Below are 26,588 nucleotides of genomic sequence, written 5' to 3' on the forward strand. Positions count from 1 at the left end.
TCATTTAAATTACATATCATTGTTTTTCTTCCTGGGAATGCGAAGTCAATCACTATTCCTGGAATAATCTACAGTCACATTTTGTGTATTCTTTGTAACCTGATTATGCCTTTGAATTTATAACTCTTCTTCTGTCCCTAATTTCCAGTGTAGGGCAAACAGAGCATGTACAATGTACAAGTAATAATCAGAAACATAATTTTTCATATAAGACTGAGATACTGGATTGTTTGATATATATCTTATCTAAAAAAATCAATCTATTTTTTTATTTTTGTTCTAATTTCATGACAGTTACTGCCTCATTTATTGATGTGGCTGACGCCCTGTGGAGAAGATGATCTATCAAAGCCTTATCACTTATCATCTGGACACTAAAAGTCCAAGAGAATTATTACTGCTCTTACTATTTTGATGAAATAGCTTTATTTTTTCCATTTGAATTTCTCAAATAATTATCAAGTCATAAAATAGGGAAACAAATTGTCAATAATACGTTATCAACTGTGTGCAACTTTCACATAAAGTGAATAATCAAGAAAGGAAGTGGGGGTGGCTGCTTCCAAAACAGATGATTCTTGAAGATGATGTAGTTCAGAATGGAAGTTTCCAACCTTTTGCTTGAAACTAAACTTTGAAGGCATTAAAATGGAAACCTACTGTCTCTCAAAATTTCTTCCAGATTTGTATTTTAGGTCATGGTCTAGACCTCGTGTTTACCTCTTAACATTTTTTCCTGTGGGAGAAAGGATCACCACAGCTTCCTACACAAAGTAGTTGTTGTTTGCAAAAACCCCTTAGAGCTTTTCCTGCTGTCTGAAATTTGTCATTCACCATCTCATCAAAAAGTAAGTATACCTAGTCTATTCTGTATGCTTGCTAGAAGTATCAGTATTTCTGAGGCTCAAAAAATGTAGAGCCTAGCAAATTGCATGAGATGTGTGACATGACTTCCACAGGGCCTAAGAACTACACACACAAAAGATGGCCTTTTAGAATTGTGATGAGGACTCACAGGGTCTTAGGAGAGAGTGGAAGTCATGTACTCTCCAGACTCTCATTTAGTAAACACACAATAGTTCCTCAAACAATAAATGGCTTTAATAAATATGGCTTATATTTATTGTGGCATTCTGTTTAATATATTCTAAAACAGAAGGTCTCCAATTATAGGAAGTTTAAAACTCAGGCTGGGTGAAGAATCATTTGGAGAGCTTTGAAACATGCAGATGGCTGGGTTCCCCGTGGATTCTGGATCAAAGGTCTGAGGTAGGACCCAGGAATCTATGTAACACCTTTGGGGATTCCCTACACAACATGGAGAAAAACCCAACTCTAGAACCATGGCTCCAAAGTATGAGTGGGGAAGTTTTTCAGACTATGGCAAAATGAGAAAAAAAATGTAATTGTGTTGTTATCCTTAACACATCTCCTAATATAATAATATCTTACTTTCTCAGCGATCCAATTTCCATCATTGATTGCGCTATTTGAAAAGATCCTTTTATACAATGAAAAGGCAAACGTGGTGGAATCAAATCCTAATTTATGACTAGCCCCAGTATGTAGAGATTGGAAGACACTCTGAATTGTAAAGGAATATAAAGTATATTGATCAACTGCCTGGGTGCTACTAAATAAGATAGGAAGGAAGAAAACTAATCTTTTTGAAGACCTACTTTATATGCTGGTAACTTATATAATTTTTATTTAATATTATACCATGAAGTATAATTAATACCAGTTTACAAATGAGGAAACTGAAGCAACAGAAGCCATCAAGATAAACAGCTTGTCCTAAGTCAGTGAAAGAGAAGGAATGGTGCTATACTCTGAACCCAGGGTGTCTGACTGTGAAGCCAACTCCTATTTCATTGCACTACAGCATTCCCCAATATAATACAGAAAACTCGAGTGGTTATTGCTCATGCTATGGAATACAAGACTCAAGTTAAAAGTGATCTTGGTCAGTTGTAAAGAGGAGGGTGTAACAAAAGAATGAAAAAGGAAAGAATAAAAAAGGAAAGAATGAACAATGCAATAAGGAACTAATAATTCTGAAAGAAAAACAAGAGGAGAAAGGACTTCCTGGCCAAACTGCAGAAAAGAAAGATCTGGTAATATGATCAATACAATTCTGAAATGTATGAGAGTAATGGCATGCACATAATCCTGGAGCATGATATACTAGTCATCATGTGGATGAGGAAAAGGAATCAAAGAAAAGAAACACAAATGATCGACAAGGTAAAAAAAGAAGGACTACGAAGAAGGAGAAAAGGAACTAGGGTCATTTATCTAATGTAGGAGAAGGCAAGCAGGTGACCTGACATCGGAGCTTCCCAAGAGTAAAGATCATTTCTTACCACCTTTGCTGTCTAGTGATTAACAGTCTCTTTAACACGGTGGGCATTTGACAAGTCTTTACTGAACGGATATTGTAAAAGACACAAGAAGCATTTGTAAAGAGAACAATAACCATGAGTGGTCTGTGTATAGATGGAGAAAAATATTTTTGAACACATAAGTGTAAAAGCAGGAGTTCAAGTTTGTACAGAGAAAGGCTGAGAGAGGCTTTCCCCTGTCTATGCACAATGTAGTCAGTATTCAGTAAAAGAGTAAGTAAATGGATTTTGGTTGTATTCAGTCCATGAAACCGGAATAAATTACAAAGGAGGTTTATTCTGCCCTTGGGTTAAAGAATAGTCAGTCATCTGACACTAGAGAGGTCAGTTATTACTGTCCTTCCCAATCTCTAACAAGTCTAAAAATGCTACATATTTTTTTCTTTATTCTCACTGCCATCTATTTCTCTTCTGGATTTTTATACCTGACTCCCAAGTAGACACCTTTGCCAGTGTCTTTGACATAGTGCAGCCGTATGGATCTTCCTAAATAATAGCTCCAATCAAGTCACTCTTTCATTTAAAAAAACAAAATCAAATCCAAGAGCTTCTAAATGATTATTTCAAAAGGCCTTCCATGAACTAACTCCAACCCCCTTTCCTAATATTATGCCACCCTCCTTTCTGAAATACACCAAATGGAAATGCCCAATTTCCCCAAACCCTCAATATTTCCCTTCCCAAGGCCTTTGCTCCTGCTGCATAGAAGCTTTCCCTACTCAATTTGTGTAGGTTCAAATCCTATCCATCTTCAAAGGCCACACATTCCAACTACTGCTCCTAATTGCTTTGCAGAAAAGTATTCTCTCTCCTGCTGAACTCCTAGAGCACCTTGCTTGTCCCCTCTTGCACAGAGCTTACTATTTTCAAACTCGAGTTCAGTTATTTTGGTAAATCTTTATGTCATACACTAACATAAATTCCTTGAGACAAAAGTAGTCTTACTCATCTTTGTGGCCCTCACATGCTAAGAAAGAAGGAAGATGTCTGAACATGAGCTCCACTGAGGATGCCAAGAGATGGCCAGGAAGAAAAGAAGGGTTTTTCTTAGTATGGTGATGACAGATGAAAGTCTACTGTGGTTTGAATGTCCTCTGCAAAATTCATGTTGCAAATTTAGTTGCCATTGTAACAGTCAGTATTAAGAGGTGGAGCCCTTAAGAGATGATTAAGTCATGAGGTCAGAGTTCTCATAATGGATTAATGTCATTATTGTGGAAGTGGGTTTCTGATAAAAGGATGAGTTTGGTCTGATTTCTCCTCTCTGTCTCTCTTGCTTGCTTCTGCCTTCTGTCATGAGATGACCCTACCAGATACCAGCACAATGCTCTTGGATTGCCCAGGCTCTAGAACCATGCGTCAAACAAACTTTTATTGTTTATAAATGACCTGATTTGTGGTATTCTGTTACAGCTGCAGAAAACAGACTAAGATAAAATCCTTACCAGAAAATTTGCTGGCCAAACTTTCATCAATGATAAAGAGAGACTAACAGGAAGTAAGAGCATGGAAATAAATACTAGTGGCAAAACATTATATCTTCAGCACTCAACGCTGTGAAATATATATCCATCAATGACTAGAACATTAACTAGGTACATATCAGAGAGACACAAAGTGAGTATCTGTCAAGAATAAAGTGTTATAAACTCAATACTTGCAATGATTAAATAGATATAGGTAATTTTTCATGATTGTATATGGAGTTTGTTTTAGAAGTCTTTAAACTAGCCAAAATTTCTGCTGTATATTAATTACAATGGTCTGGGGCTCTTCAGAAAGTAAAAAACAGAGAAATGTCTAATAAGATAATTAGTAGGATTCAAACTATTAAAAGTAATTTTATTTAACAAAATGGCTATTGTAGTCCTATGATCCTACCATGGGAGCATTTTTGGACTTTGTTACTCATAGAAGTAAGGCAGAAATATAAATAATTCCCTTTATTAAGTCCCTAAACTGGCTAAAAGACACATGCAACTCACTTTGATGTGGTCTTTAGCTATGTGCACGTGTGTTCATTTGTACATAAACATATACCAATATCTAAAGAAATTATTCAAAGACATATAAGGAGAACCCACTGAATTGGTACTACAATCACAAAGACTTTTGTTTATCATGTTTACTGTGAAGAGGTATTACATAAAATCCTGAGTAAAAAATACCAAATTAAATCACTGTAAGGACAACACCTACACAAAATCTCAGACAAAAGTTGGTATGCCAGTATGTGTTTTGACTAAGAGCTCCAACTTGAATAAACTATGTCATAATTAATAAGCCATAATTAATAACTGCATCATTAGCAACACCAATAAGTAAATTACACATATTAAACTGAACATCAATTACACTGCTAAAGTGATGCATTGCTTGGATATTTACTAGAGTAAATGGAAAAGCTCATCAGAGATACTGATCGATATACTAAGCAGATACCATTTATTAACTCCTAGGCAGGTGCCAAGTTTATTTTCAAACATTGTTTCTCAGAGACAGTTATTTATTCCTCTAAACAGAAAAACAGCATGTTGAAGAAAATTCGTGGCTAAGACCTGCTTCTAAGTAAGACTTCTCATTCCCTTACAAATAGCTTTATATTTGTCTACTTTCATACCTAGTGTCTGAAAAGGTTATTACATAAGATATCTATAATCCATATAATAGAGTTCTATTAAAGTGCATCCCCTCATGCTCTCTTGAGAACTGATGCTGTCGAAATATAAACACAAAGAAAGGCATCCTCATCTAAACTAAGGACGCTGAGGGACAAAGGAACCTCAAATGGCCAAGAAAGGGAGCCTGGTGTTCTATTCAGTGTGCTGGGTGGCAGGGAAGTATAAAATAGGTTATGCTCTGTTTTGGGCTATTACTGCTTGAAATAAAATAGCTGTATTTGAAAATGCAGTAACTTTATTCATCAGCATCACCAACACCAGCATTGCTTATCATTGCCAACAGCAAGGTAACAGCCTGGGTCATGCTGATGCTGCTTTTATCCCAAAGACAGGTAAATGGAAAATATCATCAGTGGGAGACTCATCACAGGTCTTCACATGTGATAGAATAATAATGTCCCTCTCTTGCTTCGGTGCTCCTGGAGACCACAGCATCCACATGGTGTTCAAGTAAATAATACCCTACATACTATCAAGAAATCCATTCATTTTCCCAGAAGTTCAATTTTGAATGTCTCTGAAGAGCTGTAGTGTCAACTTGGGACTGGCAGTGGCCTGGATTAATTACTGAGTCATCTTGAAAGCCTCATGGGCCATAAAACAATCCTATATTAGAGTAACAACAAAAAAGCCACATGAGAAGCACCAGCAACTGCTATTTCCACTGCCTTCCCTTGGAGCCAGGTTTGTGCTCTACTCTACGTGCATTTTTGCACTCGATGTATCACCACTAACTATGAGGTAAAGAAATAGTATTCTCCCTGTTTTACAGATATGGAAGCTGAGATGTTGAGAGATCAAGAGATTTCCCCAAGAAGCCTGGACTTGAACCCACTACTTGCTGTGTACATGCTTTCTAAACTGTGTGCATTGGGTTCCAGAGTTCCTGTGTGAATTTCCCTTTTAAAATCACAGTTAGGGAACTGTTAAGTCCAGATTCCTATCTAACATGTTAGAAAACTGCCAATGAAGTGGGCCATGTGGGTTTGAAAATGATCTGGAGTCTACCCCTGAGGTACACTTTCCTATCATCTATACCATTAAGGGAAGGAGAGAGAACAAATTCCAGCAGGAAGCTCAGCTTTATCTTAGGTGGCCCACTGCAAGCTTGACATTTTTATTAAGACTGTTGATCTTTCTTTTAAGACTTTTGATCTTTCTAATAAAGCATGCAAATGTTGCATTTCATTCCACAATACATTAATTTTTGACAAAAAAGTTTTTGCATTATTTATCATCAAGGAAAGTGATGCTCCCAGAAGATGCACCATGCTTGGCCTTGCAGTTTCATGGAGCCCAGGCTTTCCAGCCAACAAGCATTTGAGATGGGACAGCAGGTGGACAACAGCTCTCACTCAACAGTTCCACCGTGGAGAGCGACCTCTCCTCCCCTTTTCCTAAGGACAACCTCCCCAGACAGAGAGAGGTTATTTCAAGAATATAGGGTAGCTAAGCTGGAAAAGCCATGACTTGAGAAATAATCAGAAATGAACGCCAAATCCAAGATCCTTTCACATTAAAAACAACAGCAGCAATTCTAAAAGTAGAAAAGTAGTATGTGCATGTTGCAGAATGGGGAGGCAGGTGATATTTTTAACATGATAGAATCTTAGAAGACAACTTTTAAAAGACTTTGGGCCTCGCTCTCAGCCCATTGGAGACATGGAAGGACATGTTTCACACTGATATTGCTGAAAGGGCAAATGAGGCACATCTCCTCTAAGGACTGTGCTTTCTCTCTTTCCATTCGCCAGCCTGACTTCTCCCTTGATTTTTTGACAAGGTTGGTGAAAGTATTTAAAACAAGAATCCTTTCTTCAAAAAGGGGTATCATTTATTCTAAATTAATTCTTGATATTTTCTTGATCTGTTGCCTCCTCTACATCCTGCTGTCTTATGATGATGAAGGAAATTCTGACTTCCTTTCCATTCTGAATGGATCTAATATATTGGAACACAACCATAAATATTTTCAAAGAACTCTCACAAATACTAGGTATTTTATAATAATAGTAATCTAAAAGTGTTTATGGACAAGAGAGCCTAAATCCAAAGTCAACCACAACGTTAATCACACAGCAGTACAACACAGCCATTTGCCTACAGATGCTAAGGGACACCACTGGGATCTTTAGACTTAAAACTGTTAGACTGAATATTGATTCCTTATACTTTAAATTCTAGTAATAATTTCCTAAAATAAATAAATGGATGAAAATCAAAATATCACAATTGGTATCTATCAACAGTACAGCCAGGGAACAGCAACTATGTGTCTAGTTCCATGCTAGTCACCGGAGTAAAGAGAAAGAACTAGTGACACAGATATTGTCATTCAGCTTTGATAAATACTTAAAAAACATTCAGCCTTTCTCATTTTTATTAACATCAAGAATGAACTGGTTTAATTTTACTTAAAAATTGAAATAATATATTTCCTTATCAAAAAGGCAAGAACAATTTCACTATCAATATAAAATCTTTCATGCAAAAATCTTCAAGTGTTTTTTAAACTGAAAGTACTTTCTTTTTCACAGTATTTCGTATCTTTTACCAAACTCTTGGCTAATTTTGAGCTCAAAACTTTCTTTTCAGTATTCTTTTTGGATATGCATAATACACCAAATTAACGTCAAAATTAAAAGTTAGGTTTCCTAAAATATGAAATTTCAATATATGCCATTCAAGCCAGAAAGCTCTATGCCTTAAGCAAACAAAAGACAGTATAAAATATTGTTTTGGTTTCCTTTATCACACTGCTGATAGAAAAGAAAACCACAAAATGGTATCAAAAAATTAAATTGTTTTTATACATTGAAAATCTTTTACATAGAAATTCTTAAGTTTACATAATACAAATGGAAAATAATACTATTTCAGTGCAATATAGAGATTTTAAAATATATTGTTTCTGAAATCAAATACTTGACATTTGACTCAGTATTCCATTCCAAAAAATGACAAGAAAAAAGCAACAGCATCCCCCATGACATGCCTGTATCCTCTCACCATTTTCTTGTAACTATACTGTTTTATAGATGAAACTGCCACAGCAAAATGACAAATATAACACATAAAAGAACAAAAAGGGCAATAAATCAACAGTGACACTATAGCCCATTAAAATGCAGTCAGCTGGTATTGCAGAAAGAATAAAATATTACCCTCATTTTACATTCTTTCTAGCCAGAAAGGAAATTTCAGAATCCTCAAGCAGCCCTTGAAAGAGATGCTGAAAATCTCAAAAATCTCAAATTCTCCTCACACCAACCCTCTATATTAACTTCCATAGCTGAAACACATAGCACTGATATCCCCCTCTGCCATTTAATATGAAATGCCCACAACAGTGTGTGTGAATTGTTAATCATCTATATTTACAGAATACTACATTTGACAAAAAGTAAGATACCTAGTTAGTTGGAAAATGGTAGTTTTAAGTTAGCCACTACTTTCAATCAGTTGGTTATCTGCTTAAATGAAGAGTTTAGCCATCTTTTATTTACAAAGAAATCTAAAGGAGGCATTTTCTTCCCTTAATTTTTATCCAAAATTCTCTCAAAAGGTTAAATTGAAGCTTCTGACACTGAAAATGACTCTGGTATCATAGAGATAGTACGTTTTCGAGTGCAACTGAGTATATGTTAACTTAGTTCATTACCCACTTACCACTATTACAAATAGTTCAAGGTGTTGGTAAGCTTATGGAAGTGGAGCATTTATTGAACTGTTTATGTTGGTCTTAACAAAGGCACTACATATAAGTTCCTGCAGAGCAAAGAGCATACCCTACACTTCCATGAATGTTCCTCCTCTCTTACGTAGAGCTCATGGTAGGGCCAGCTCTCCTAGGGGGTGAAAGCGCATCGATGGAAACAATGAATGAGTGAATGAATGAATGAATGAATGAATGATAGCTTCTCTAGTAGTAGAGGATAGTGCTCACAGGACAGCTCCCTAAAGCTACATATTTCAGGGACAGAAAGCTGCAACTTTGGTTTCTGTCAGAGCTAAACTGTATGCACTGTCTGAAGGGAGGCTAACTGGAGGGGGTCTGTGTAGCTCTTGGTCCAGTTGCCCCTCCTGAAACCCCATTCACCCTGACTGCAGTCACAGGTGGAAGTGCCACTGTGGCAAGGATGTTATTTTTTTTAAAAAGCAGTGTGAAAATTAGTTCACCCTTCAAGGGAATTTTATCTTTTACAAATAACTTCATCCCATCAAAAAAAAAAACAATACAGCTGGACTCTGAGTGCCGTTCATGTGCCAAGCACTGAGTGGCAGGCTGAGCAAAGTTTAAAGATATATAAAATATGGCCCCTGGAAGGGATTCTAAGCATTCCTTTGATATGGCTGACCCTGTCCCTTAAGTTCCCTAGCATGTGCTCCTCCATGCTGGCTGCAGCTGATCCATTCCCCATGACCAGTACTTACTGTATTAATTCCTGGCTTTTACCTCTTCTATTCACATCTACTTACTCTGTTCTTTTTTATCCAGTGTGTTGGACAGTCTTCCATTTCTTATAGTTTTACTTTTGGTCTTTTGGCCTTTTTCATCTCTTCTCCAATGTTTCTAGTGTGGCTTGGAGTATACAGTGCAAAACTGATCCTTTCTGTCTCTCCTAAAACACTTCAATTGCTTCCCACTCCTCCTGGGATCAAGACCAAAGTCCTTAATGTAAGGTACACGGTCACAGTTGGCCTTGCTCTGCCTGTATAACCTTACTGCTCACCCCACACATCCTTTTCGCTCTCTGCTCTCCAGCCATGATGACCTTTCTGCAATTCTTCATATCTGACCATGCTTCATCACACCACCGGACCTTTGTACCTGCTGTTACTGCTACTAACTAAGCTAATGTTCAGTAAACAATCCCACCATCTTCAAGCCATATACTGTCCTCCTTGCTACTCGGTGTGGCTAAGATCCAATCAGTTATATCTTCATCTTACAAATAGAGAACCTTGGGTCCCCAGAAGGACAGACATTATCTACCTACATCTTAGCTCTGCCATGGTTTACTGAAGATAAAGAGGACTTAGGATGTGAGATGGGATCTGACGGGTGGGAAGTAGAGAAATGGACAGACAGTCAGCAGAGTAGGAGGAAAACAGATAATGTTGGTGGCAGTGGCTGGGTCATTCTCTTAGAAAATCAATTAACATTCAACCTTTTTTATGGCTCTTGCCAAAAGAAATGGGTGATCGAAATTATGCTTTTGTAAGTGGGTTGAAAAACCATTGGTTTGTTTTATTTGCAATGGAAAAGCTTATTAAATTTATATATATATATATTAAAAAGAGACATATTTTGCAATCTTGCATAAAGTAACATAAAATCAGTCAAAAGAAGACAAAATAAACCAATTTCAAAATATTCCTTCCCTCAATCAAAATTTACTCACAATAATAAATGAAAGCTATACAATACCTAGGAATAAATTTAGTAAGACAGGTCATCAACTATTATTCATTCAGTCATTCAGCAAACAATTTGAAACACTTCCTGGGTGCCTGCGGGCTACACTGGGAACAGGACAGACAGACAATGCTGTTTCATGCTTTTGTGAGTTGAAACACCTAGGATTTGTTTTATTTGCAATGGAAAGGTCTACTGATTTTATATATATATATATGTATAGCATTCTCCACAGCATGTCAGGGTTGGCTGGGTTATTAAATCATAAACAAAGATATCTTAATTTAAAAAGCCTAGATATATGTGAAAAATAAAAAGTTTTTAAAGAGGAATTCCTAGCATGTATAGCTTTCTACTTTCTTCCCAAATCATTTCTGTATTATGAACAGTGAATCGCGAGATAAAAGGAAGAAAGAGACTAGGGGCATTTCCAATTTCTAGAACTTACTCTGTGTTTACTCTTTAGAGTAGGATTTCTGAGGTAGACAGAACCTTCATTCCAATCAGACATTCCACTCCCCTTTACTATCTCCTAAATCTAGTTAGTAACTTAGCAAAGCATTTTTTTAAAAATTGTGGATGACAACTCATTAATGGGAAATGAAATCAATTTAGAAGGCAGCAACCAGAATTTTTTTTAAAAAAATGAAAAAGAATAATGTAGAACAGAATACAAAAATCAGGGTATATCTTATGTTTGCAGTGAGTAGTGTTGGAAGTACGGTTCTAAAAGTTTTCACTACAGTTAAATGTACATGTATGTATATGTGTATATACAGTACTGGGTAGTTATGTATTTCTTATCATTGATTGGGGTCAAGAAGTTTAAGCAACACTCCCTAGTGCAATGACAGGACTGCTCATGAAATGTCCTAGCATTCCACAAATTCCTTCTTTGGAACCCTCCTGACAACTGGGCCATTCAACGAACTCAGTCAAGAAATATTTATGAGCACTTTTTTTTTTTTTGAGACAGAGTCTCACTCTGTCACCCAGGCTGGAGTGCAGTAGCTTGATCTCAGCTCACTGTAACCTCTGCCTCCTGGGTTCAAGCAATTCTCCTGCCTCAGCCTCCTGAGTGGCTATCATGCCTGGCACAGTCCTAGGTGCTGGGGTCAGATCACCAAGGTTCTTGTTTTCATTGGTGGTAGACAAGTGGGGGACAGCCCACCTACACCAAGGGAAACCTAACCAGCAAGCACCACATACCAGTACAACAGGGACAGCAAGGCAAAGGACTCATCATCTCACAAAAGCTTCCCAGTGCAAGTATAGCATCAAATAGGATTTTTAGGGGCAAGATGTCAGCACAGTTAGAACAAAATGAACAAAAAAGAGCTGAAGACTTCAGAATGTATACCTCCTGTATCTTCTATTGGCTTCTGGAAGGGACAGGATTGATCTATTAAACACAACGGTTGAATGGGTCACAGATGGAAAATGTTCAGAGCTGTCACACTGACCACTTCCTAGGCTGTTTACCACAGTGAGAAATGGTTTGAAATACAGGTCCTTTGGTTCCCATCAGTTATAAAACTGCTGTCTTTTCTTAGCTTTGCTAAATGACAAGTATGATACCAATTTTTCACTCATCTGAGTATGCACTTATGTAGGTTTTGGGGTTACTAATGCAAATGTACTTGATGCCAAAGTGTCTAGGGAACCATACAAAGTAAAACTCCTGAAAAGAGTTGGTCGATTCATACCTGGTACACATAAGGTGCTCAATAAATGTCAAATAAATGACTGAATGAATTAAGTCTCAGGCTTGCAGTATGACTCATGAATAAATCCCTTAAAAAAGACAGTGTTACTGCTATCGAAGTTGATGGGTGATGCAAATGGAAAATGCAAAAGAAATATTATTTGAGTGTGAATTTATCTGGGTAAGACTAACCATCATTAAAACCAGCAGTAAATACTGAAGAAAGAACAAGAGTAGTTTTTTACTGGTTTTTGAGGCTTATTCTGACACACCATCATTTTAATCCCTAATAAACCAAAGTAAATGAGGTAGATCACCTGTAGCCCTTACGAGGAATAGCAGCCATGCACTGCAGTTGTGTGTGTGTCCTTCAGACTAGCTCCAAAATAATGACACTCACTGTGTCTAAATGCCTTACGACGGGGGCTGCTTTATGAAGTATCTTCTGAATCAGGCGAGTTTTAGAGTGAAAACTATATTCAGAAGCCTCGCTTACTTCATTCCTAGTAAACAGCATGCTTCATCTGAAGTTAGTGGATTATAGGTAAAGCTTGGTAAAAGGACTATTGAATTATATTTCATAAGTACTTGTTTTATGAAGGTGGGAACAACCCATTTTTAACAATGTACTGATGAGTCTGGGGCCGGCTCAGACACAATGGGTGGTCAGAGTTGCTGAAGGATCCCAATAACCTTCAAGATAGACTCCTAACCCTACACAGAGTGCCACAGGCCAGTCCTGAAAGGTCAAGGTTTTAGAGGGGAGGACTTATTAAGAAAGGCACTGTCCCTCAAATACTTTTACTTGTGGGAAGAACACTTCAGAAGTTCAGGAGAAGGAAGAGTCTGTAACAAGTAGGACTTCAATCAGGAAAAGAAATACTCTTAAAAGAAACTTGCAGGCAAGGGCAACAGAACTGTCCATAAATTGATAGCTTTAAAACTGAAAATATGTACAGAATTCCAGTGGAGAAGGAAATAGAGTTATTTTACATTTCTTTACCTTATAACATCAGTCTATAATTTTCCTGAGGCTTAGTTTTCTTTACTGTCCAAAATAATAAGTTCACAGAACAACTTAAACATTTGTAATTTATTACCATGAGTTAAGCTTTACCATTTTCTTAAATGTTAGGGGACATTGCCTAGTTTCACACACAAAAAACAATTGCTGGAGTGAAAATCATATAGAAAGTAGTTTCTGCTTCTTACTTGGCTTTCATCAGGCCTAGACTGCAAGCAGGTGCTTCTGAAACCAGAATTTTGAGTCCTGCCCAGGTAATTATGTTAGAAATCTTGACAATGACTTGCCTTTGTTGAAGCAAAAAAGTTTGTCTTTTGGAGTTCACTAACTACTCACCTTCAATCTGAAGTAATTTACTGGACTCTTTTCCTATATGAATGTATAGAGATGTCTATAAGGCTTTAGAGGGAAGAGTGAACAAGCTCACTTCTCTTGGTATAAGGAAGCACAGTTCAACTCCATGACTCTAAGCCATTCAATTTTTCTAAACTTTCCTAAATTATTCAAAGCATTTGACTTGCAGATATGCCACTGCATGATTTATATAAACACTATGCTTTGAAACAAGGATCTATAAGGAATGCAATCAGCTCTGCAACTATTGTATGTACACACAAAGCTGTTAGAACATTGCCACCCTAAACACCTTTGGGGGGCTTTGTTTAATACTACTGGCAGCCAAGATTGTGTATAGCTAAATGTATGTGCAAACTAGACCAGGCAAGGTAAAAAATAAATCTCTTGCACCCTCAAATCTCAATACCATTTTAGACTAATTTGGAAAACTAGGAATATATTTTTATGTATTTTGTTGGAAACCCTGTTTGATGTTATTGCTATTTCAAGTCCAGCAAATTTCATTTCTATGTAACATTAGTCTAGAAAGAAACATACCAACAGACCAAACACACAATGAAAACATGCAGTGGAGTTGTACTTAATGCATGGATATAAATGTGCACACAGAAGAGGCCAAGCATGTCACTTCATTTAATACGAGCAAAGGTCTGTACCAAGGGTCTGAAACATTGTAAACAGGCCTTAAGCAAAGGAGGAAATGTAGAGGGGAAACAGAGCTGAGAAAAATGAGTGGGAAATGGGCAAGATGACTCGTCTATACTTGAACATCTGACCTGTTAGTTGGCCGTCGCCTGCAGCGGGGGCGATGCGAATGTAAGGTGTTGTAAGCTGAGTCACGATTATCGCAGCTAAGGCAAAGGAGGATTTCCAGGTCAGCATGCATGAGGGAAAAAAAAGCCAGACTGAAGCTAGGCTAGCAAGAAGAATCCCCATCAGTATATCAAATTGTCTCAACTTTGTTCTAACAACAACAAAAAGACAAGGAAAAAAAGAAAAAAAAAACATAGCAAGGTGCTGAATATTCTGAATTCTTTTCCCTTAAACAAGCTCTAGTCAGGCAGTTGGATTTCTAACTTATGACACAGTTGCAAGCTTTGGCTGAGATCTTGGATAGATCAACTGAAGAAGAAAAAAAGGAAAACAAAACCAAAAACATTCATCCTAAATAAAGGTGAAGACTGAGCAGTGTTTCCAATTGAAATTGAGTGTGGTGCTGAAAGATTCATTGTTAATTCTGGTGATCCAAACTTTAGGCTTTTAGAACGTATTAGGTTTTTTAACATTCTACTGTTGAAATCACAATTTTTTCTCTTCTTACTAAATCCCCTTTGTAAAGAAGAATATTACACTCTTTCACTAAAAACGTTTTTATGTAGAAAAATTTCTCTGATATCTAAATTTCATGCAGCTTTCCATTCAGGAACTTTATTTTTTCACTTTAAGAGAATAAAAAATGCATCTCCAAGTATTCGTTGGAAAAGAATAGAAACTACGAATTGCCTTTGCTATAGTTATCATGGTTAACATGTGAACAAAGAAACGATTAAGAGTCTTAAAGCAGACCAGGCTGGCTTCTTAGTTTGCCTGCACAGCTCAGCAGTTGTGTTTAAGTGGTTAACATTAATGACACACAGATATTTTAAAAAAATAGAAAATTAAAACATCAGTTCTAACATGATACAGCTGGAAAATGATGCAAAAAAATATTGGAAAATTAAGGACAGGCTTACATGAAAGATTACTAATTTACATGGAACAGCCTGGGTACTATTAGAAATGTGGCAGCGAGTAAGGAAAATAGATCATCTACCATCTGCAGACAATTAAACCCAAAACTGCTGCTGCATAATATTTTGAAATATCCCTCTGCACCATGCAAGCAGTGCTGCTTACAACTAGACAACTGCAGCAACTGAGTTAAAAATGGTGTAACAGTCTTTCACACATTATTAATGAACATATTCTAGTTTTGTTAAGTGAGATTAACAAACTAACAGTTTGGTCAGAGAACAGGCAGCTCCCAGTGCATTAACGCATTATAAAGATAATTTTCTTAATATGACGTATTATGCAATTTTGAATACTGTTATAATAAGCTGTACACAGTAAAATGTTATTTCTAAGATTGTTACAAAGTTGGTACCAATTCCAAGTTTTATACACATAACATTTTTGTTTGGTCATATTGCTCCAACCAATACTCCTATGCAGTTCCACATTATCTGTAGGAGAGTCTGACCTGTTCTCCTTTTGAGAAAAATGAAATTGTTTTATAGAAAAACAGAGCAGGCCAGGTGCCGTGGTTCACACCAGTAATCCAGCACTTTGGGAGGCTGAGGTGGGTGGATCGCTTGAGCTCAGGAGTTTAAGATCAAATGAATAACATGGTGAAACCCTGTCTCTAAAAAAATTACAAAAATTAGTCTGGCGTGGTAGCTTGCGCCTGTAGTCCCAGCTACTTGGGAGGCTGAGGCAGGAGGATTGCTTGAACACAGGAGGCAGAGGTTGCAATAGTGAGCAGAGATCGCGCCACTGCACTCCAGCCTGAGCAACAGAGGAAGACACTGTCTCAAGAAAAAAAAAAAAAACAAAGAAAGAAAGAAAAAGAAAAAGAGAAACAGAGCACCTAATATCCAAAAAGGTAAACAATATGAACAAAAAGTTACTCGAAAATAGCTATGTCAGTCAGCCAGGTATTCACAAATAAAAAGGAACTCAAACTATAATCAGAAGCTAAGTCTACCATGTAAAAAGTATATTATAAATATCAGGAAGGATTTTTATATGATCTCTATGTTCTGCTTTGTAAAGTGTTTATTTGTAACTATTGTTTTTAGTTATGAGGAAAAAATTTGATTATGCTATACTTTATCTTCAAATGGGCCAGCAGGCCTACCACCTGCTTTTGCAAATAAAGTTTTATTGGAACACATACTTAATTGTTAATGTATTGCCTATGGCTGCTCTTGCCCAGCAAGAGCAGACCTGCGTAGTTGTGACAGAGACCATATGGCCCACAAGGCCTCAAATATTTATTATCTGGCCCTTAACATAAAAAGTTTGCTGACCTCTAACTTAAAATATCAATAAAGATGCATTATAAAAGAGAATTATCACTAAGTTTGGTGATATTCTCTTTTATAATGAAAAAAGATAAAGGATTTATCAGCTCCAGATATTGTCTTCAAAGTATAAAATTGGAATAAAGACAGAAATTCCAATCCTACACTTTGAAGACAATATCTGGTGCTGATAAATGTAAGGTCCCTGTGGATCAGACTTCTAAATGGTCATTTCAGTTACGTGCAGCGGGATCTCCTGGAACTTGTTGAGCCAGCATTTACCTAACTGCATTTTGCATGACTCGAGTGTTCCTTAAAAAATGAATTTGGATCAAATAAATTTGGAAAGCATAGGGTTTTTCCGGATTCTTTTCTTTAGGAACTTCTCAGGGGGCCTTAATATACTCATGATGTACATTATAAGGACTATTTCAGACATGAAAAAAGTACATTTTCTCTATAAAATGCTGAATGATGAATGTTAATGTTCCTATTTCAAAATCCAAAGCCTAAACAACAGCAGATTAGCATATATGAGTGGTCTTGCTATATAATTGGTTTTCTCATGTAGAGAATATGAGAAATTAAACGGAATCTTAATTAGCTTTACATCTCAACAGACATTCTTTTCAGTTCTTTTATCAGCGCTCTTTCATTCTGTACCATTATGGCCTACAAAGGATGGTATTTCATTGAACAAAACAGTGAACAGAAAAACAGTCTGTAGAAACTTCTCAAAAAGCTTAGTGATTAAAAAAAGAAACATTCAAATTTCTGAATCTAGAAATTATATCAGGACAATGGAAATCCTTCAAAGTTTCCTCAAGGTCTTCCAATAAGCCATATTCACATTCCATTACAAATTTAACTTAAATAAAATGTTACTTACAAAAACAGTGAAATGAATAATTTTTTCATGAAAAAGTCCCTTAAAATATAACATTGAAAAATGCTTTGTTTTCTTTTTGTTTAAGGCTTACAGTCTGATTTTTCTAATAGTTTTGGAAAATAATTTAGCATGTGTTTACGTGAAGTTTTTGCTTTGACTTCTAGCTAGACCAGGGGTGTCCAATCTTTTGACTTCCCTGGGCCACATTGGAAGAAGAAGAAGAAGTGTCTTGGGCCACATGTAAAATACACTAACAACAGCTGATGAGCTTAAAAAAAAAAAGCCCATGTATAAATCTCATATATATATATATATATTTTTTGTTGTTGTTGTTGTTGAGATGGAATGTCACTCTGTCTTCTGGTCTGGAATACAATGGTGCAATCTCAGCTCACTGCAACCTCTGCCTCCCGGGGTCAAGTGATTCTCCTGCCTCAGCCTTGAAAGTAGCTGGGATTAAAGGCACCCACCACTGCACCCGGCTAATTTTTATATTTTTAGTAGAGACGGGGTTTCGCCATGTTGGCCAGGCTGGTCTTGAACTCCTGACCTCAGATGGTCCTCTTGTTTCAGCCTCCCAAAGTGCTGGGATTACAGGCGTGAGCCACCATGCCCAGCCAAATCTCATAATGATTTAAGAAAGCTTAAAAATTCGTGCTGGGAAGCATTCAAAGCCATCCTGGGCTGCATGTAGCCCAAGGGCCATGGGTTGTACAAGCTTGAGCTAGACAATAGTCAAATAACAGCAAGGAGAGGACCAAATTAACATATATGACCACTCCCCATATATCAAAACCCAAAAAAACCCCAAAGCACTTTTATAAATCAAGGAGGCACTCAAATAATTTTTAAATGAACAACAGGAAAGCTCCCAAATGGCTATACTGCCACGGACAAACATGCGGTGCTAACATATTATGAAAAAATCTTATTTTATGGAAGATTAATATAATGTGCATACTTTAAACTGATTGTTACATCAATTAGAATGAATAGACCTCATTCAATATAAGAAATTAACTTACTAATAACACATTTGGATTTTTTAGTGTACCCTACAAGTTTAGAATTGATCATCAATGAAGCCTTCTAAAACTAGCTGCAAAGAGTTTCCACCCTACTAGTTACCATGAGACCACCATGGTGAATATAAAAGCTAAAGAAAACACATACACTAATCACTAAAACACAGTTGGACCAAATGGTCATAAAAAAATCCAACTATAAAAATGTGAATGTTAATGAAAAATACAATTTCATAGATTTTAAGAAATATTTAAAAGCTACTCTATTCACTCCACTATACAATTAAAAACAATCCCTTGAATTGGGCAGGTAACACATAAACATCACGTATACCCTGGTTTATGGTGTCTTTATCTTTTAACTCAAGAGAGAATATTCTGTGATGAGTTTGCCTATAGTTAACATGTACCTATAGGAAATTCATCTAGGTGCATAAATGAAGAGGATGCATAAAAATATAGGCAATCCCCCACACATATGGAGATATATAATAATGCAGCTTAGGTTTTTTCCTGTCTAACTTTTATGAAGTTTATATTTAAGATGATGAGTGTCAAAATATGTCTTTGGAATATGATTAAAATAATCACTGCATTAAATTTATAAATAGTATGAAATATATTTTTAAGAGACATACCCTTACTTTAAATTATAAGCTAGCTCTTAGTGAAAACAAATCCACCTCCATACTTTCTCTATAAAGATACTTGTCAACAGTTGTTTCAGGAGAACACTGAAATCTTTGTACATTCAAAATGTTGCTTAGGAAAGCAATTCTGTATCTGAAAACTCAATTAAGCCATGGCACTGTGAGCAGTATGTGGCAACACACACTCAGGATGTTTGAACTCTTTTACATTTTAAACATCTTTACTCTGTGGTATCAACAGTTATTAGATCTTCCTATTTCTCTGTTTTGACTATGTAGTCAAGATGGAATGGCTTCCCATGTTGCAAGAGAATTTCTAGTATCAATAGGGACACATTTTCTGACTAAAAGGTGGTGAAACATTACACTGTGCTGAAAGGAGGGTTGCTGAATCCGTCCATGTAGAACTTAATAAAATAGCACAAAACAGTGTAGTTTTGCCTGGAGGGAGAATATCTTCCAAGGTTTCCTCTTGTGCTGTGATTTTATGAAACAGAAATGACAATGTTATGCAGTAAATATTAAAATGTGTCCCTCTTTCCCCAAAAGAGGTTCTTTGGATAGAGTTTGTTGCTGTGTAAATGTTTGCAAATGACTCAGAAAATAGGAGTGGGGAATATTTAGTCAATCAGGTCATCTGATTGCTTAATCATCCTTTGGTGAATTGAAAAACAAATTACAATATTGATGAAATCTAGCTGATGGAAGAAAATGATCCAAATCACTATCTAATTCAATCTATTGTGAAAACAGCAAACTTGTCAGGTTTCCACATTTACTAGTGTGTTATTTATATAATTATTTAACTATGTAAATGAGCATGATGACAGATATTTTGTTGTTTTCACAGTAAATTGGGCAGTGACTCAATCCTCACCAAGAAGAGGTCTGATGCTTACACTACACAATACTGTCACTGGCCAGAGGTGCTGCTGGGTGACGAGCCATGAACAATGGTGAAAGAAACACTGGGGCTAGGAGTGCAGGCCTTGACCCCCAGATTATCAGCTGAGTCACCTTGGTGAGTCAATTCGTCTCCAAAAATACACCTTTTCCTCATCTTAAAAATAAGAATAGCAGTACCTGTTTCCCTTTTCATAGTAATGAAGAAATAAATGAGAACACACGCATGAAAGAGATTTCAAAACTTTCAGCTGTGACGTTAAACATTAAGCATTATAAACTAGGGGCCCTGGAACAGGATTTACTTTTTCAGACCTTAAGTGTAAGTGAAATGTAATACAGCAGTATTTTGAAATTCCTGTTGTTGAGTATGGACCATAATCTTGAGATCTAAGAGCATCAATGGATACCTGGTTCAAGGGCTTCATCGTCCTGTAATAATTAATAGCTGATAGCATATGGCAGTTTATGAAACACATAAGCAGCTATAATTTCAGTAAATATCAATTTATTTCTATACATAAAGTCACTTGGGTATAATATGATATAAAAATTGAGTGTTTTAAAATTAGTATAAATAGATTTTTGGATATAGAACTACAAGCCTATGAGGACAAACAAGATACAAATGAGGTGAGTACCTCACACAACACCTGGCACAAAACATGCAACCAAGAAATATTTGTTGAGCTAACACTGACTAAAAGAGTCATGTAAGTTCACAAAATAAGAATTCAATGAGAATTTTGAAAATGCACATGTACATCATGGTATATTCAAACTATGTTCACCTGAGAGTTAAACAACAACAAAAAGTTATTTTATCCAACACAACTCATCAAGTATGACCTGATTAAATCTTCTGCTACAGACCTAATGATGTGTTTTTACCATCGTCTCTAAATTAAATCATACAGAACTTCCCACTGTACTCATGGTTACTCCAATGATCTGAATGACTGTATTTAACTTTGAGTGTTAATTTATATTGCCTCATTTTAAGATGACATTTTAAATTTCTCAAAGCATTTCTTATACATTTCTGTATGTGACGGTTAAAACAACACTGTCAAGTTGACCAGATGACAGCTCATGTTCACAAACACACGTCTGCACTTGCTTCTGCAGGAGATGCTGGGAGAGCTCAGGGTAACTCGCCCTACCCACTTTTGCAACTCATCCTTTATCACATTCTCTCAGAGAGTTTTAACCAGGCTTGGGAAATAGATGCTCCACAGCAACATAACCTGGTTACTAAGTTCAGAGAGACACGTACCACCAGTGAAAAAAGCCCGCGTAGACTCTACTTTCTACTGCTATTATAACTAGAGAACTGCTTAAAAATAGTGGGTGATATTTTATTCCTTTGCATGTGAAGATTCACTAGATGTGGTACTACCAGGCATGACACTATGGATTAAAAAATGTGTACTGAGATCATATAAAAATTAAAATCATTTGAAAAAATTTGAAAAAGGTAACTATTGAAAACTGCTTGGAACACAGAAGTATAGCTTCTTATTTTAAAAAGTATCTATATGAGTTCCAGTCAGTCAATGTTAATTACCATCAGATCCTAATACATACATGCATTCATGCATATATATATGTATATATAATACACACATTTTATTTTCAATTAAGTTCCAGTTCAAAAAGTTTTGAAACATAGGTTAAAATAAACTTTTAAGGAACATTAATTAGGAGAATATCCCACAATTTCAACCTACCTTTTGTGGCCACTTGGACACAGTCTATTTTGGTTTCCTGTGTCAAATAAAGAGAGGGAAAAATCACTATTCATGTTTTCTTTAAGACAAATAGAAATATCTGTAATTCTATTTAAATAACACTGATAAGGAATGATCTCACTGTTCTGAGTGTGTCTTTAATCACACAGCAATTATTCTTTGAACCATACTCAGATACATTTTCTGGCTCCAGTGGCAGGCAGTGCTGGGCATTTCTAGACCAGGTGATGAGCGAGGAGCTACACATAAAATGTCTCTGCCTGGTGGCCCCGGACCTCCTTTAGTAAGGAGGTAAAGTAAAGGACCAGACCTGTACTTTCCCCCTGAGCAAACAGTACTGGAGAAGTACGATGCATCTCAGATTTCCCCCCTTTACACCAGCAAAAGTCAAGTTGACAACGATACCTAGACCTATGCTGTGAAGGAGGGACCCACTGTGGTATCTGCGAAACATTTCCTTCTGTCTAAGGCGAGTTTACAATCTTATCAGAGTTCTGGGTTGGTCTGAACAGGGAGGGGAAACAAATTCAGAAATGACACTTTTTATTTTGTTTCCGTCTCATTTTTCTATTTTCTCTTAGGAAAAAAAAAAAGATACCAAATTTAGTCACAGTATAGGAAGTAGAAACTCTTGTGGAACTTCTTCAGTTCCCATTTCTTTAATGGGACAGGCTATGCTGAAAAGACAGATGCTGTGAATCTCACAAAATTTTAAATGAGCTGAATGTATGTGTTGGAGCTATACTGTCTTTCTGTAAAATAGTAAGCTAAGCAGAATTGCCAGCCAACTTTTGGTAACAGGAAAACTGAAAATAAAACCCACCATGTTGATGATAAACTCCCCCAATCAAAAAAAAAAAAAAGATGAGTATATTCGTTTCTTTCCATAAATTTCTCTAGACAAAAATAATTTTAAGAGAAGAAAATCACATTTGTTTACAAGTAGAAATGCAGAAAAGCATGACTTCCATTTTACTTAATCTATGTTCACATTAACAACCCCAAATAGCCTAAGTAAACAGTTATCTGTACAACTTACCCCATTGGCTCTACTAGCAGCTTGGAAATAAATTCTGTAGCTTTTATAGGGGAGAAGGGGAGTGTTCCAGTATCCATTGTATGTCTTATTATCACCAATTGTAAAAGGCTGCGCAGCTTGGAGGCTGTCTGCAGGAAATTCTGCAGCAAAGTAGTACTGTGAGTTCAGCAGAGAAGCATTCTGGAAGTGAATTGGCACTGGGTAGCACTTTAAGATTTCTGTCGTCTTTTTAGTTCTCCGAGGACGTTCTTCCTCAACAACTATTTGATAGACACTAGAAAAACAAGAGTACCATCAATGATATTTTATGATAACTGAACTGATCCACTCTGCCTTCATTCAACTGCATGGACCCACAGGACACGCAAAATAAAGAACACACTGGACGCAGTCCATACTAAGTGCTTGATATATAACAGACTCTCATGCAGCACTTGCTCAGTGAAAGACAGGGAGGGTTCTTCAGTTCTTCTTCAGAACTCTCTCACCCAAAACAACACTATTTAGTGAGAGAAACAAAATTCACCATCATTTTAAATTTTTAATATGATAATCTCTACTGTTTATGTGAGCAGAAGTAATGTTTTTCTCACATGTAACTGACAATGATTTTACAGATAATTAACTCAGTTTACCTGATAAATACAGTTAAATTATAGCAACTGTAAGTTTATTTTAAAAAGCAATGCATTATTTTCTTTAATGACAACACAAGTAAAGTTTTAACAAATCACAAAGCACAATGTGTAGTGATTCATGTTAACTAAGGTTTATCTTCCTATGTTTTCTTATGTTCCTTTGCACTCACCGTATTCAGTCAGTGGAAAGAAATGCATAAGAAAAGCAGAGATAAGGGATTATAGTTTCAAAAGCCAAAGCCTTGGAGTTCCAAGTGATTAGTAAGACTAACTAATGAACAAGGCCCCTCGAATCTCATATAAGAATGGGCTGGGTGTGGGTATCTTTGAAGACGCCTGCAAGGACGACAGCCCCACTAAGGAGTAGGTCTCTGGTACCCGCTCATCCTCTTCCAATGTCTTTGAATTCTGAAGTAACCTTAGGAGAATGGCAGAAACCTTGAACTGATAGATTTTTAGAAAATTGAGGTATTTATTTAATACATTTGCCAGAGTGATGAATGTTGTTTGCAGTTTTATTGGAAAAAAACCTTTCTCATGCTGAGAAAAACTAAAGCCTGACAACAGCTTCCCTGAACTGAGTCCAGATTAGATTTTAAGTCCTCTGGCAGGAAGAGGGATCTTTTTCTTACAGTATCAGAAAGGCACCAGAATTCCCAGGAACCAAGAGCTGCCCAGTACAAGAACCCATTAATGCCAAGGAAAAAGCACAGAAGAGGGCTGCCTGCTATCCCCAGCCATGGGGGGAATGCCTAGAAAGGTTTGTCTCTACACTCTCGTCTATGTGACCTCTGAATCTGCACTCATAGAACCACCTATCTCTGTGGGCACAACCACTTAGCACCTTCTATTACAGAAACAAAATGTGTGCTGCCATTTCGTTGGTAATTCTGTCTAAATAAAAATCAATTGTTTTAGAATATCAGACTGATTTCTCTGTAGATAGGTAACCAGCAGGTTTATAAGGCAATGATAAAGTGAATATTACCAGTGATGTAAACTTAAAAAAAGGAGTACAACTCTTATTTCCTAAACAGCAGATACTTTCTATCGGATTGAGTCACGTAAAATGCTCCACATTAGTGGATCATTCATACAGTAGTAAAGGTAAAGGGTCAAGGTCAAAGTGGAAGACTAAATACTACCTGTTCTGTAGCACAGCCACAGTTGACAGCGGTGAAAGAAGTCTCACCTGGAATACCATTAAAAACAAACAGGCCTAAGGAAGTGTAACCATTCTCCTGAAATCGCTTTTGGAGGGGTAAAGACAATGTACTGGTCTGAGCTCTAATTCTAATTCTGCTAAAAGCTTGGGTTTTAAATGCATTTCAATTAATTTATTTGAGTTTTATTTTTCTCCTACGAAATGAGAGAATTAAGTGAATCTCTAACATGGAGTTCATATATCTAGAATTTTTATTCAACTTACAAGGACTGATCTCACAAAATAGAGAAACCGTAAGAATAATTATTTTCTTTGCAAAGTGATTCTCCATTTAATAAAATAATTTTTTTTTTTTTTTGAGATGGAGTCTCCCTCTGTCACCCAGGCTGGAGTGCAGTGGCACGATCTTGGCTCACTGCAAGCTCCGCCTCCTGGGTTCACGCCATTCGCCATTCTCCCACCCCAGCCTCCCAAGTAGCTGGGACTACAGGCGCCCGCCACCACACCCGGCTAATTTTGTTTTTGTATTTTTAGTAGAGATGGGGTTTCACCGTGTTAGCCAGGATCTCAATCTCCTGACATCGTGATCCGCCCGCCTCGGCCTCCCAAAGTTCTGGGATTACAGGCATGAGCCACTGCACCTGGCCAATATAAAAATTTTTAACATCACTTCCTTCACATTGTTTTTCCAGTTCATTTGCTGTATGACATGATTTTCAAAACTTCAACTTAAAAACAACTTCTGGGAAATCCATATACTAGACAAAGCAGGAAAATAAGGATATGTGTGAAGAAAACAATGTTGCAGATACTCCATACTGGAAGTGCTAGGCCAGGTGCCCAACACACACAGATTTTATCTTTCCCATTTTCCTAATGTGAAAACTGAGCTGTAGAGGTGAAGTGCCATTCTACCAGGGCATTCTACTGAAGTGGCAGAGGTGGTCTGACAGCAGAGCCAGTTCTCCTAATCATCAGACCAGGCTGTGCTGGCATTCCTCATTCACAGGTCCAGTGAAGGCACTGATGGGAACCATCTGGCCTGAAGGGAATTTTCACTTGCTCCTGTAAACACAACCAACACATAAGCTAGTCTCCACTGACTTTCCACAGTCAACTTCTCTTGAGTATTGTAAAGATTCACACTTATCACATCAAGGGAGTTATAGATGATAATGTTGGCTTTGACCTCAATTCCTTCTGTATCTGAATCATTCCTCAATGAATGACTGAGGAATCATTCACTGGAATGAGGAATCAAGGTATGTACAGAATCATTCCTCAATTCTATATCTGAATCATTAATTACTTTCAGGGAGGACATTCTCCTGGGCTCCACAGTGACTTTAGCACCGGGCTGGTGTCCTCGGAGCACTGTGATCTTCCCACCTCTCTCAACCTGCAAGGAGCTCCCTCCTGTTACAACCCAGCTAGACAAAAAAGCAGCACAGCTGCTCCTAGACTTTCCATGTCCCAAGATCCTAGATTCTCCTACTGCAAACATCTTTGCCTCTTTTCCTTCACCCTGGCCTGGACTCAAGTTTGCCACTTAAATGTAGTTCTCCTCAAGGCAATGAACTCTAGGTCACTCTCAGATGCCCTGTGTCCTAAAACACAGACCCTCAATGACTCTCTCTCAAGGGCTTATAGTCTGTTCCCTCATTTTCATGTTCTCTTGCTCTGCTCCAAATGCACAAAAACATGTTTTCTGTGAACACATAGTCATTTTGTGTCGTTTTATCACTATTTTCAAAAGTCCTATAAGCTTCTGAAGAAGAAGGGCAAAGGTTTAGTCACTGTTGTGTCTCGTGACACTTCGGCTGTGAAGTACATATTTCTGAAAGCATGCTATAATCCTGAAGTTGCTTCTAT

The 26,588-nt window shown here is 37.0% G+C and overlaps 1 protein-coding gene across 17 annotated transcripts in view; it reads right to left on the reverse strand.

Annotated features, from left to right (window-relative positions):
* Window positions 1-26,588, reverse strand: part of PTPRM (protein tyrosine phosphatase receptor type M) — an 826,718-nt gene that overhangs the window by 270,182 nt on the left and 529,948 nt on the right. For 9 of the 17 annotated variants that reach the window (XM_031003686.3, XM_031003684.3, XM_063699394.1 and 6 more), the window contains 2 exons: window positions 22,914-23,187; window positions 21,854-21,890 (listed from right to left, as the gene is read on the reverse strand). In XM_031003686.3, the coding sequence (XP_030859546.1) occupies window positions 21,854-21,890; window positions 22,914-23,187 (311 nt within the window). Of the gene's footprint in view, window positions 1-14,367; window positions 14,443-21,853; window positions 21,891-22,913; window positions 23,188-26,588 lie in introns of all 17 variants that reach the window. The other 8 variants (XM_055368827.2, XM_063699395.1, XM_055368829.2 and 5 more) reach the window with 1 other exon arrangement.

The sequence above is a fragment of the Gorilla gorilla genome, chromosome 17 (genome assembly GCF_029281585.2).
Source record: "Gorilla gorilla gorilla isolate KB3781 chromosome 17, NHGRI_mGorGor1-v2.1_pri, whole genome shotgun sequence".
Classification (NCBI taxonomy): Eukaryota; Metazoa; Chordata; class Mammalia; order Primates; family Hominidae; genus Gorilla; species Gorilla gorilla.